Source organism: Camponotus floridanus, unplaced genomic scaffold (assembly GCF_003227725.1).
Source record: "Camponotus floridanus strain SB8 unplaced genomic scaffold, Cflo_v7.5 scaffold48, whole genome shotgun sequence".
NCBI classification, from domain to species: domain Eukaryota; kingdom Metazoa; phylum Arthropoda; class Insecta; order Hymenoptera; family Formicidae; genus Camponotus; species Camponotus floridanus.
Window position 1 is genome coordinate 1406103 of NW_020229636.1, and position 13412 is coordinate 1419514.

General features: G+C 32.0%; 1 protein-coding gene across 1 annotated transcript in view; it reads left to right on the forward strand.

The window, feature by feature from the left end:
* Positions 1 to 13412, forward strand: part of LOC105258735 (angiotensin-converting enzyme) — a 49541-nt gene that overhangs the window by 32974 nt on the left and 3155 nt on the right. Inside the window, exons 11-12 of the mRNA XM_011270205.3 lie at positions 3822 to 3962; positions 12570 to 12736. Of these exons, the coding sequence (XP_011268507.1) occupies positions 3822 to 3962; positions 12570 to 12736 (308 nt within the window). The remainder of the gene's footprint in view (positions 1 to 3821; positions 3963 to 12569; positions 12737 to 13412) is intronic.

Here is a 13412-nt window from a genome sequence, read left to right on the forward strand (position 1 = left end):
CTGCCGGCAAATCTGTCAGCCGATGCGGATATCGTTAGTAATAGTGCGATTAAAACGTGACATATATCACTCGCGGTGACTGTTGTCGGCTGTCACCGTGCTATTCGGCGCGTGTCAGTTCCCCACCTCGGGAAAGATTTATAACTTAATATGCAAGTTAAATGAAATTTTACGAAATTATTGAAAGTTAAATTTTTAGTGTTCTGTCGAATGTGTGCTCTCTGACGACATTTCGCAAACATCATTGTTCGCCATTACTCCGTTATTCGAAATGTAGTTAAAATGTGTTTAAACTTTTACTGCACGTCCCGCAGGTATTTCCTTGAAGAAGTAGAAATGCTTCGCCAACGGAAGTCGGGAAAACCCTACCTACAGAGGGATTGACTTGCAATCGAATTGACTTGCAATCGTTGAAATGCAATCGTTGAAATGCAATCGAAGAAGTGTCTTATGAAATTTGATATTTTAACATACATTACACGCATCGTCAATTCCGGGAATTATTACATATTACAGAACTATATATTTTCACAGAATTATATATTTTCATTAAATTTCAATAACGACACTTTTTTTCTAATACTAATCTATAATAAATTATATGTCATGTTTATGCGTGTATATGCATCTAGGTAGAACATTGACATGTCAATCTAGTTTCTCCATCAGTAAATTACACCAATTTCTCTTACCTTTCCCTACAATTTTGTGTTCTCTTACAAGAATGCATATTTCAACATTCAATGCATATTCTAACATTACCTTCTCCATGTCCTTAAATTATAAATTTTTCACTTTCCATCTTAGCAGAAACGTAGCTTCCCCTTAATTTTAAATTTTCGTGAAATATAATTTCTCAGATGCTAAATAATTTTGATTTATTGTATATTGTTATTCACAATTCTCGAAATAAAAAATGTTTAATTAATTGTAGAATTGGAACTAGAAAAGCCAAGAAACCCGCTTTGATAATGTAAAAAGAAATAAAGATTTTTTAGAAAGAGATTTTAAATTATACAGACTAGGCAAATGATTACAAAAAACTTAAGATTAACTTAGAAAATTAAATTCGAAAATTAAAATTCCTTTCGTTTTCTATTTTTCCCTGACTAAAAACTATTGTATAGTCCGCCCGATCATGACGCAACGTGTAACATGTTTCAGCTTTAATACATTATTTTTCGTAGCAATCGACTGCAACGGTCACGCGAATCGCGCGCGATCAACGTCATCATCTATCCTCTCCCTTTCGCTGTTACTGTTCCGTTTTCGTCCTCACCTCCAACCAACGTCTCCTGTGCCACGTAATGGATATATATATGTACGTACACATACTATACATCACAGACAGCGCAAGACAACGCCATTAGAATTTATCTCTCGTCGATCTCGTGGGTGTAGCATTGCTCCGTTTCGAGGGACATGCGGTCCCACATCACAATCTCGCTCTAGAGTCGGTAAAGTACCGCTTTCCACCTCCGCTCCCATGTGGCCAAGTATGTCGATGTTTACCATCGCATTATATATGGAACATGATCACCTACGTGACGGTGCTGTCTAGTATTATATCACTTTACTCAGCAAATATATATTAGAGAAAGAATTGTATTCGCAGAAATCCACAGCATGCACAATTTGTTTTTTATGGGCGAAAGTACACCATTATGTTTCGCAATACGAGATAAAAAGAAAAAGAAAAACAATTATTACTTTAATCGAAAGATATAATTGTTCGTTTTAATTTATATAATAATGACAAAATAGTTTTTGAAAGCTGAATTAAATGAAAATAAAAAATTTTCATGTTCGGAAATATATTTAATAATTTGACATAAAAGCATGATTGATAATTAATAATTAGAAATTATAAATTGATATCAATAGAAAAAATCAATGATGAGAGAGAGTTAAATAACTTGCGTATCTAAAATGTAGAAAAATTAATGGAATCTATATATTTAATTAAGGTATTAAAAAAATATATATAAAATATTATAAGATTTAATAAAAAATATAAAATATATAAATAATATATAAATGATAATATAAAGCATAATTATATATATATATAAGGGAGTCACTAGGTATAAAAATGTAATAAAAATTATCTTTTCGCATATCTATCTTTTTTCCCTTAATTTTTCATCAAATTTTATTTAAACTTCAAACTCGTATTTGTTTGTACTTTATGATATGAATAATACTTTATGATATTAATGAATGATTTAACAATCATTTTTAATAAAATCTTTACTTATAAGCTATTGTCTTCCCTTTCTAACTGAAAAAGTACATCAAAATAGTCGGAGCTATCACAATATCTGTCATTCAAGGCGAAGGTCTCACCTCGACTCTATTCAACCGTATAACCTGATTCAACCGTTTTCTCGCGATATGATTATTTCCCCTTGAATACCAATATGACAACTTGATTTCACTCTCCTACTACGTCATTTGGATGCGTTCGTCCACCCGTTAAAAGCAAGAAAGGTTAATCGATAATATTTGCCAGCAAAAACGCTTGTAATTGCGAAATCAGATAATTATTTTACTATGTCAAATTTCGCAATGCGACAAAAATTGATGTTAAATTTTATGTTCCAATCCCTCGTCAGATTATCCGTATCTTGAATTCAGTTTTTTACAAAAACCTATTTATAATTTTGGAATGATGTTTTGTGAGATTCCTCAATTAACGCGTAATAATAATTACTATCAGAAGTATTATAATTAATATAGCTATTTATATGTCGGCTATAAAATCGATTATAAAACTGCTACAGTGATGAATCCGGGATGGCTTGCGTACTTTTAGATTCTTTCTTGAAACGTGTTTAAATTGGGAAATCGTGGATTTTATTAATTTCGTCGATGATCTCATGACTAATGCTCGCTAGTAACGCAAGTCGTAATATATATTCAGATGTCATGCGTGTTACGACACTTTCGTATATATTTTCAAACGACTGGTCCGCGCGAGGAGACCGTCCGTGGAAAGTAGAAGTGTCGGGAGACCAAGCGTAATACCATGATTTCCGGGAGGATCGCCTGGATGATATTACGTAAAGGTCGTTGTCGAAGAGTCTCACTCAGTGAAACAGCAACATACTTACCTGTATATTGCCGAGCGTTCTCTCTTTCTAGCCACCTGACGCTAATATTATTCTACGCGAAAAAAGTGAGAGATTTTATCTTCCATCATGTTTTTTATCCCATAAAGATCGAGATTCTCCGTAACTTCACTGACCCTGTTAACATTAGCCTTGCAGGTGGCTCGTCAAGACTCACGAAAATTGACATTTTAAATGTGACCTAGATACATCAACTACTTTTAAAATTATTCTGCGTTAAATCTAGAGCTATTACGAATTTAATAAAAAAATATAACTGAATTATATTAGAAGTAATTATGCTCTTTACAAATAACAAAAAATTCAAGTCTTATAAATTTATATAAATTTATAAATTTATATAAATTTATAAATTTATAAATTATATAATTGTTATCAAAATTGCAAATTTGATTTTTATGGATATTTTTTGCTATATTTTCTCTTATTTTATTAGTGTATTATTTAACGCGTTAATGCTTCGAAATTATGTATTTTAAAATTAATTGGCTAAATAAACTGTCAGATGCAACAAGCTTATCGGTTTAATAAATGACCGCTAAATTTTTGCATTATGGATGCATTTCATTTTTCGAAATTACCTCTACACTGTAATATTTCTTTCCACATATGGTTGATCCAACGCTTATTAAATATTTCGAGAGTAAGAGGCATGATATAAGCTAATTAGCTTTCTCTCATATTTTACAGGAATTTCGTGGCTGGCGTCCTTCAATTCCAACTGTATCGTGCTCTCTGCCAAGCTGCGGGACAGAGATACCCTGACAATCCAAGAAGACCGCTGCACAGATGCGATTTTTACAGAAGCCCCGAGGCCGGCGGAATCTTGGGGTGAGTATTGAAAAATCTAATAAATCGCCGTTCTCTTAAGTCGGATAAGCAGAAAGTTTCTGCGTCATCTTTTACGCCACGTCTTGCGCAAAATCCGCCGTACACGCCCGTTCAGAAGCGGAAATGCAGGCGTAAAAGCAGCCTTTTAATAATCAGTTTTTAATCTACGTGTACTATGTGTACTTTCGCAATAGCACATTTCTTACAAACGTCGAGATCGATCGCAGCCAATACAGACGGCTCTATTGAAGATCATTCGAGCAAAATGAAAACGCGAAAAGCATACGTTTCATATATCATGCTTGCAAATCGCGTCACATTTTTATGGTTGAAAAAGCTGCGCCACATTTTGCATTCATATTTCAACATTCAACACGTCATACGAAGGTGTGCGATGTAGAAGCAAAAAAACACAAGTATCGTTTTACGGCTGAACAGTGCATTAAAGTTCGTATAGTGCAGGTGAATACATAATTGTAAAGTACTTGATAACATCAAGGATATTAATTAAAAAAATATTGACGCAGTTTTTTCCCTATTTTTTGCATGAAACATATCTGAAATATCGCGTATCTAAAATAATAATATTCACAAAATGTTAGTCATTTAAATACTTTTATACATTTTAACAAAGATAAAAACGCGCGTACTTCGAGAAACTATTGTGTATACAGTTATAAATAAAAAAATGTAGATCATGGAGAACGAGTAGAGAGAAGAAACAGGATAAAGGAAAAACTGTTCAATGATATTACGACGTTGTCATTACAACTTTATACACACTTCTTCTCCTCGATATATAGAGAGAATATTGTACAAAAATGTTGTTAAAAAAGTTAAATTTAATAAGAAATATTTTTCTAAAAAAATTGTAAAACACATGCATATATATATATATATATATATATATATATATATATATATATCGATAAACAATATTTGGAATTATATTACATAAATGTTTTAATTTAAATTTATTTTGCTAATTTTGCAAAGTCTAGCATCAGAAAGTTTATTATTTAATTCCATTTCAATATTTTCAAGTTTACAATTCCAAGAATAAAAGCTAATTATTGCCGAAAATGTTTCTAAATGAACATAAACTCGTTTATTGCCTGCTTCGTTTTCTAAAATTGTTAATTATGACGAGGAATGACTACTTTCATAAGAAGATTTTTTCGTTTGATTTAACTTGGCCGATACGCAATTATAGAAAACCAGTCTAAAATGTCAAAAATTCGTAAAATTCCACAGCAAGGTAGAGCCGCGAACTCGACCGATACTTCATTCCAGGTCTTGACATTTTGGCCCCGAACTTTTTTACGATTCAAGGTTAAAATTTATATAAAAATTAATGCATGCGTCATGGTCACCTATACAGAAATTGGAATTTCCTGAAAACAAAAAGAAGATCGTCGCGTCTTATTATTTTGCTGATCGTTAATTCCACTATAAAAAATTATGCAAAACGTTTTTATTCTTAATACTTTGACATCGCAAACTTTACTCGTGCGCACTGAATTATTCAAAAAAATTCAAATCCGCGAATTTATTATATAGATGTAAAAATATATAATACTATTTGCATATTTTCATAAATATACGTAAACTGTGTAAATTAAATCGTCACATTTATTCTCTCTCTCTCTCTCTCTCTCTCTCTCTTTCTCTCTCTTTGTCTCTCTTTCTTTCTGTTGTGCATATTTGAAATTAAATTACAGTTTATTTCAGACTATAACGCGCTTATAAAGTTTTATATCACTATTACAAATATCTAGTAAAAAGCAACTAGTTTGCACATTTATTTATTGTTACATAATCTCATAATATTTCCATTCATTACAAAGCTTCTAATATAGCTCTATTTGGAATACGGAGCCACAGACTTAGGTATAATACTTCTATATATTATACCTATCTAATCTATCTAATCTGTTTTGAAACATACCTAGACTACTATATAACATTAACAGGTAATCATTTACAATTGTGTGTGGGTGGAATATATAAATACTAATTTATATTTTGATACAGAGTCATATTTCAATTTATTAACAGTTATTAAAATATAATCTGTTTTCATGTATAAATAAGTATTGATTGATATTATAAATTGATATTCTGTCTGCAGTAATTATATTGTGCTCAATTGTAAATGACTATTCTAGCTTCATGAGTAACATCATTGTTAGATTTAATATAAGATATAAAAGTCTTTATATGAAGTATAAAGTGACGATCTCTATGATGATTTCGACATTCATAATTACATATCTTTATGTTTCTTCTTATATGGATATCTTGCGAATAATCGCTCGTTTCGGTATAGACTTACTGCTGAATGTAACTTGTGTAATATTGACAATTGTTGTACTGAAGAAAAAATAACAATTCTAAATTAGTAAAGTCTTAATCTGTTTTGAAACATATCTTAAATAATTATTTCCGTTAACAATCTATAACATTTTTATATATTATTGATTTTTATAATATATATTTTAATATTTTTTATTTATATTTATGGAATATCAATCTTTATTAAATCTTAATATATATATATATATATATATATATATATATATATACACGATGTAATATATAATATTAAAATTTTATATTAAAATTTTATATTAAAATTATTTTTATATTAAAATTATGTAATATATAATATTAAAATTTAAATGTAATGAAAAAAATTATTTCAATTACACAATTATTTTAAATTACTAAACAATCGTCCTTTTTGAAAAACCATAATGCCGTACAACTCTCTGTTAGAAACTGCGCTCGTTAAAATTGCTAGCGGTTAATAAAATCGTTAAATTCAAGTACACGTGATATAATGCACGGGATATGTAATAATACAGTGAGCTACTTTATAAAGGGTGGCTAAGCGATCACCTTTGCGGCATTAAAGTAGCACTATGTTTACATGGTCTTGACGCGAGAATGGTCGACGCCTGGATTGCGGTTTTGCGTCGTTGATTACGGAACGCATTATGCACACGCGAGCATGATCGTGATCCTCTCGTAAGTATTGCAAAATGCGTACGCCGCGGTAATGACGCGTATTGTTAGATCGCATCGGTCTATCGCAAGAGGCCGGATGGATTTTGACGGCACCTTCACTTTAGCGGTGAATTGCGGCTTGCATCTACTCGAAAATTAAGTTAATTTTTATCCTTATTTATACACACATATACGCATACGTACAAATAATGTCTGCATATCGATTGAGCATTCGAATAAATTCAGTTAAGTATCGTATCACCGATCACTTCTCGATCGAATCGAGCCTTCCCATCAAGCGGCAATCCTTCTGGCGAACGTTATCTGGGTTAACGAGAGGGAAATCTCTTTATTCGGTTCCGCAATTCAGTCGGCCGTCAATCCAGTATTTGTCTCTCGATGTTATTACGATGCTTCGTGTCGCTCCAATAACTTCATTCAACCCAGATAAATATCTCAATAATTATAAAATAATAATTGTTGGTCGCGTAAGGAGAATAAAGCGTTAATCTTAGCTTGCGGAATAACAAACACACGTAATCCAGCTGATGCAAAGAAATCCATTAAAAATGGACGTAATATTGATATTATACACACACATTGGTATTTATATAATCTCTACTGAGATTACATGTACTAAAAGATTTTTACAGTAAGATATAAAATACATGTGATGTAATATAATTTCAATACGTGTTAAATAAGATGTTTCTTACGTTGACGTAGTATCGATCGCGCGGTGTAGAATTAACTATTATAAAAAGATTTAAAAAATCCGATCGACTTTCACATATGACTCGCGAAGTATTTCGAATAATTAAATTCTGGCGTGTCTACTGAGCTGATATAAGATGCTACAATAAAATTAATGTTTGCCATAAAATTTCACGGGACGTGCGAGAAAAGGGATTCTATTGCGATTACCGTATGTGTTTACTATAAAAGGGGAGAAAATAAGACACATAGATTTAGTTGAAACGTCTGTGTTTTCCTTGCAATTACGAAATTACATTCGCTGAAGAATTGTAAAAAACATTAGATGGTAAACAATGTTATTCAAACGACGTGATAATTTATAGAAACGTTCTCGCGCCTGTTTTCTTCATTTTTTACGATATACTTGCGAGCTCTGAATTCGCGTACTTGCTCATGTGTATTTGCAGACATAACATCAATAAAGTTTTATAGAGACGATGCATATATATATGTACACATACATATATATATATATATATATATATATATATATATATATATAAAATTCTCTTGCAAACGGAAACTCGATAATGATTGTTCCGCGTATAAAGATAATCGGGGGCTTCATAGATCAAAATCTCTTGGCCACCGACCAAGTTGCTAAAGCTTCCTGCAATATATGTACGTAGTTTCCGCATAGAAGCCTAAGTAAGCTCGGTAGAATAGAATTTCATTATATGTATATATCTATGTATGTAGGAGTATCAGTAAGGCAGTAAAACTTTTGTAAAAATTGAATAAGGATTTATACAGTTTTATGCAATCAAAATTATAATTCAATTTAATTATCACTAAATCATTAAATACATAAAGAATGGTATTTTAACAATTATCAATGGCAATTGCAATATGATTAAATTTTACTTATTATTGGAATCTATCTGTATATCCAACATTTTTTATTAATTAAAATCCAATCTACTTATTATTCAGACTTTTATATAACATATGAGCCGTGGTAAGTGCATTATAAATTACATGGATGCCGAAACGGAAATTCAATCGGAGATCATTCATGATATGAAAATCGAGATCCCGCTGAATGCATGGGCTGACTTCCTGTAATCGAAGGACGATCTCGAGCTCTCGCTTTATGACGCTTTATAACGACGACGATGACGATTACGAAAGCAGTATACGCGGTAAAAACGTGCGTGCATCGTGTAAAGGAACGGTTACCATCATACCACGAGAGAGTTCGCAGTTAATACACCAAAGAAACTCGACGCTCGGGAGAGCGCGGCTGTTACGCGTTACACTTCCGTTTTCGCTACGCAAGATTCGAGGGCGTCGCACACGCACGACTGGAGAATTACTCGTAAATCACTGTCAATAGTCACGTAATATATATATCGCATTTCCGCAAGCATAAGCAAATAATTGTATTTTGCAAATATTTTGAGTAGAAGGTGGAAAGCTTTGCGATCCTTCTGTCGTCTACTAATATCTTTTTGTGCCAATTTCCTATGCACATATACAGTTCTTTTTTCAAGAATGTCACAGAAATCATATTACTTATCAATTTCATTCTTGTATAAATTTGAAATCTATCTTTTTTAACGACAACGTTAAAAGATATTTCAACAAATCTTTTATTAACAAATCTTTCTGATTAGCAATCTTAGATTGTGACATACATATCGTAATCAAAGTTTAAATTAAAATTCCACGTGAAATTAATTAAAATATTATATTGGTTTACGTTACCATATACATTAGATATTTATTTACATTACTATATTCGCAAATTTATATTCATTCATGTTATTTGATCAGTGTTGATTTTCTGAATTGCAAAAGAGATATACAACATTATGGTTGATTTATTCCATTTGCTAACTATCGACACTGTGATTTAAACGCAAATGCAAATTGGTACTTCGTCCTTGGTTGTCACGGACGATCGTAGAGAATCGGAAAGGAATCATTTGAAAGTGTTGCTTCGATCAAGAAATGGCAGAAAGATTTTGCGGTGGATACTGTACATTTATATTTCAAATTTATATTTCAAAATATTTATATTTCAAAATGATTGAACGTAATTATCATTAAAATATTCTAAAGATCATCTCTATCCACAATCATGAAAAGAAACACGATTTACTTTTTAAAGCATTTTATAGAAAAATTTTTGTTGTGGTAACAAATTAAAATCTATGATTATTTTATAGATAATATAATAATAATATGATAAACAATTTTATTTATGTATTATATTCCTAGATTCAATAATTTTGTCACAAGTTCGCTATTTTTTTTTACACTTGATAAACACAATATATGCCTGTTGATATTAAATCGGAAACACTCTCGCCCACAGCATCTCTCATTGTGGAATGTATCACTGCATTGTCAGCAAAAAAAAATATTATTTTTCGCCTACGAATCAAGCATTGAAAATTACGCGATCAATATAAATTAAATTAAAAGAAAAAAAACAAGAGAAATGAAAAAGGGAGAAATCGAACCTCTCTCCCGGAATCATATCGAAATATCTTTGCCAATCGTTTCTCACGAAAGGCACGGCGGATGTATGAAGGTTTTTTATTTCGAGAGCGAGATCTCTCGAAGGAACCGGAAGCGATAGGCGGGATTGATTTCTGCGAAATCTCGCGTGGCGAAAGGGCTCGTAACGTCGGTGTCACGATTACAGCTACGTCGGTCGCACAATCTCTGATAACATGAAATTACTACAGTTAGATAGCCACTGCTATTGATGTAACCGATGCACGGCCCTGAGACGATTTATTGCGAATGTGATATATGAATAATAATATTGTTCCGATTGATCGTTCGTACTCGACCTAGTTTCATTAATTGTATCGGATGTACAAATGAAGGCTTTTTATTAAAAAATCTGAGTATAAAGTGGTAAAGCAATTAGATAATTCAAGGAAAATTAAATAACATAAATAATTTCTCTAAATTTCATATGTATATATGTTTCTCATTTTACTTTATATGAACAGAAAAATATGCAAAATTCAACGATTGCTATAAATATATATATGCAAGGATAAAAAGTTATAAAAAATTTTATAAAAGTGCAAAAATTCTTCTAAAAATCTTGTAAATCGAACATGAAATCGCAATCACTCATTAAGAAAAAATTTACGCAGTGTAACATTTTATGCTCACGAAATGTTTTTAAATAAACCAATTAAGAGTACGCTATTACTATAATAAGCGTTACGCTATAATATCGTCCCAATTCCGTGATTATGCACAGAGGAAAAGTTGCAAGAGTTCAACGTTGATTCAGCGATCGACTTGAGAGGCGCGGGATACTGCCACTGTTGCATAACAGCATAGATCTCGTATCTAAACAGTCACCTCCTCGGCACGATGCACCAGTTCTCAGACCGTAGCATCGCCTTTAAATCATTTAATCTTAGATCGCACGGCGTTACAGGCGCATGATGATCGTCGACAGTATTGACGACTTGATTGAAATTCATTTTGCGTTTCATCATTTAGCTCTTTTTAAGATTAAATCATTATCATCTCGCTTCTTTGATTAAATTTGCATTTTATAGCTATGCATTTTATATTGGAAATGCAGCGAAGGGAAAGAGCAGAAATATAACAGATTTTTTGCATTTCTTTATTATTCCGAAGAATTATATTCTTATTTCACAGAAATAATAAGAAATATGAAAGCAAAAATAAAAAATATTTGAATTTTTAATCTGCAAGTATCGTGTTATTTTTAAACATGATCTACATTTAAAATTGAAATGTTAGGAGCATATACCTAACGATTTTTTATTCATATTTATCGTAACTCATATATTACAAATGAAAACAAAGGATACTAATTATTAAAAATTTTTGACATATTTCTGATTTTTGTATTATTTCCAAAAATAAAGTAAGAATAAAAAATATTGCTGAAAAAAGTTCAGGTGTGCAAAATAAAGGAAAATATAAATCTTACTTATGATAATAACTAAGTCAATTAAGCAGCTCGTAATTGTTAAAGATATGACGTGGATGTTGACATAAATTCTTTCCTAGAATTTTAAATAGCGATGTAATAATAATGTAATAAATTCTTCGGTAACATTCCGTTGTCATAACGCGAAATAAATCGTCTGTGCAGATTGAAATCTCAGTGGAAACGATTTACCGAAGAAATGGATTATAGCGTGTCAGAGTAGGAGTCTCCATACAGCAAACACAGATTACTAGAGATAAATATCTTGGTTGGAAAATCGTGGAATTGACGGCGGAATTATAAAATCGCGCGCCATTACACTTCTCATTATGTATCACGTGCTACGTTACCTTGCTATCACGATTCCGTAAATTCGCAATTCTTTCCTATACTATTTCTTTCTCCTTCTCTTTCTCTCGATATGTTCGCGAGAAGCATTCTATGCGAGAAGCACGTTCAACACACAAGGAAGAATGCCGAGCCATAAATACATAACTCGTAGCGCCACACTATGCGCGCATTACTGAATAATATCTACCTGCAAATCACATTGAGATTAGCCTTTATGTAATCATGTTTTACTGGATTATATGACGTCTTTCTCTCAATGACGTGACATACACATTCCCTTTGCTTAATGTTCCAGATATTTTCATTAAAATATAATCTAGCAAAAATTACTAACAATTAACCATTATTTTTTAATTACTTCCATTTAAATATAATATTTTACATTTTTTTAAAATTATTTAATTATATATTTTTTCTACAAGAAAATTGTTCAAGATCTTTAATAACTTAATAATTTCATTATAACAAAGGGATTGTTACATATTTTATTGTTAATATTCAATTATATTAAAAACTTGAGTAACTAATGAAGCAATAAAAATATATTGTTATAGGAGATTGATGGAAAAGGGTTCGTCCATTCCATGGCAGGAAACGCTCCGGGAAGCCACTGGTGAGGCCAGATTAGACGGATCCGCTCTTAGGGAATACTTCCGGCCGTTGGAGGATTGGCTGAGGACCGAGAATTTGAGGACGGGTGAAATTGTCGGCTGGTCATACGGTGAGAAACGCATTACATGTTTAAATTTATATGATAATTGGACCGCTGCAATACTCTCCATATTATGATTTACAGCGATATTCCACGTGCATTTTCAGTTATAATTAGTAATTATTTATATTTATAACCCGATCACGGGGGCAGAAATCGATTGACGTGTCGTTATAGAACCGTGCCTTTCGATGTAACTTGCTACAAATTATGCAATTTCCTACCGTAACAGATTGAAGGTTGCAGTTCCCACGTACTACTTAGCGGTAAGCGCTACAAATGTTCATTGTATGACGACATTCGACTGCGAATTACGATCTGATGTACGGCGAAATTATTGAGATTAACGACTTGCACCTAGCAGAGCATACATCTTGCCAAATTTTTCACGCCGGTCGCCGGCGAACGTTATATAAAAAACGGTTACATAGGAAAGAACTCGGATATGTACATATACGAGCACATCGCGCTGCGCTTATCCCATAAATTATGTCGATGCATTTCGAAAGCACATAACGGAGCACTTCGAGCGGAATAAATTATGAATTCTCGCAAATAAAATAAAACGCATATAACACGTATTAAACGTTACGTATTAAACGTTATAAATTATTTAAGAATGTCTCCAGGAAACGGGAAGAGAGACAAGCAAAGGAATTTCGATAAAACCAAAGCTCGACCATAA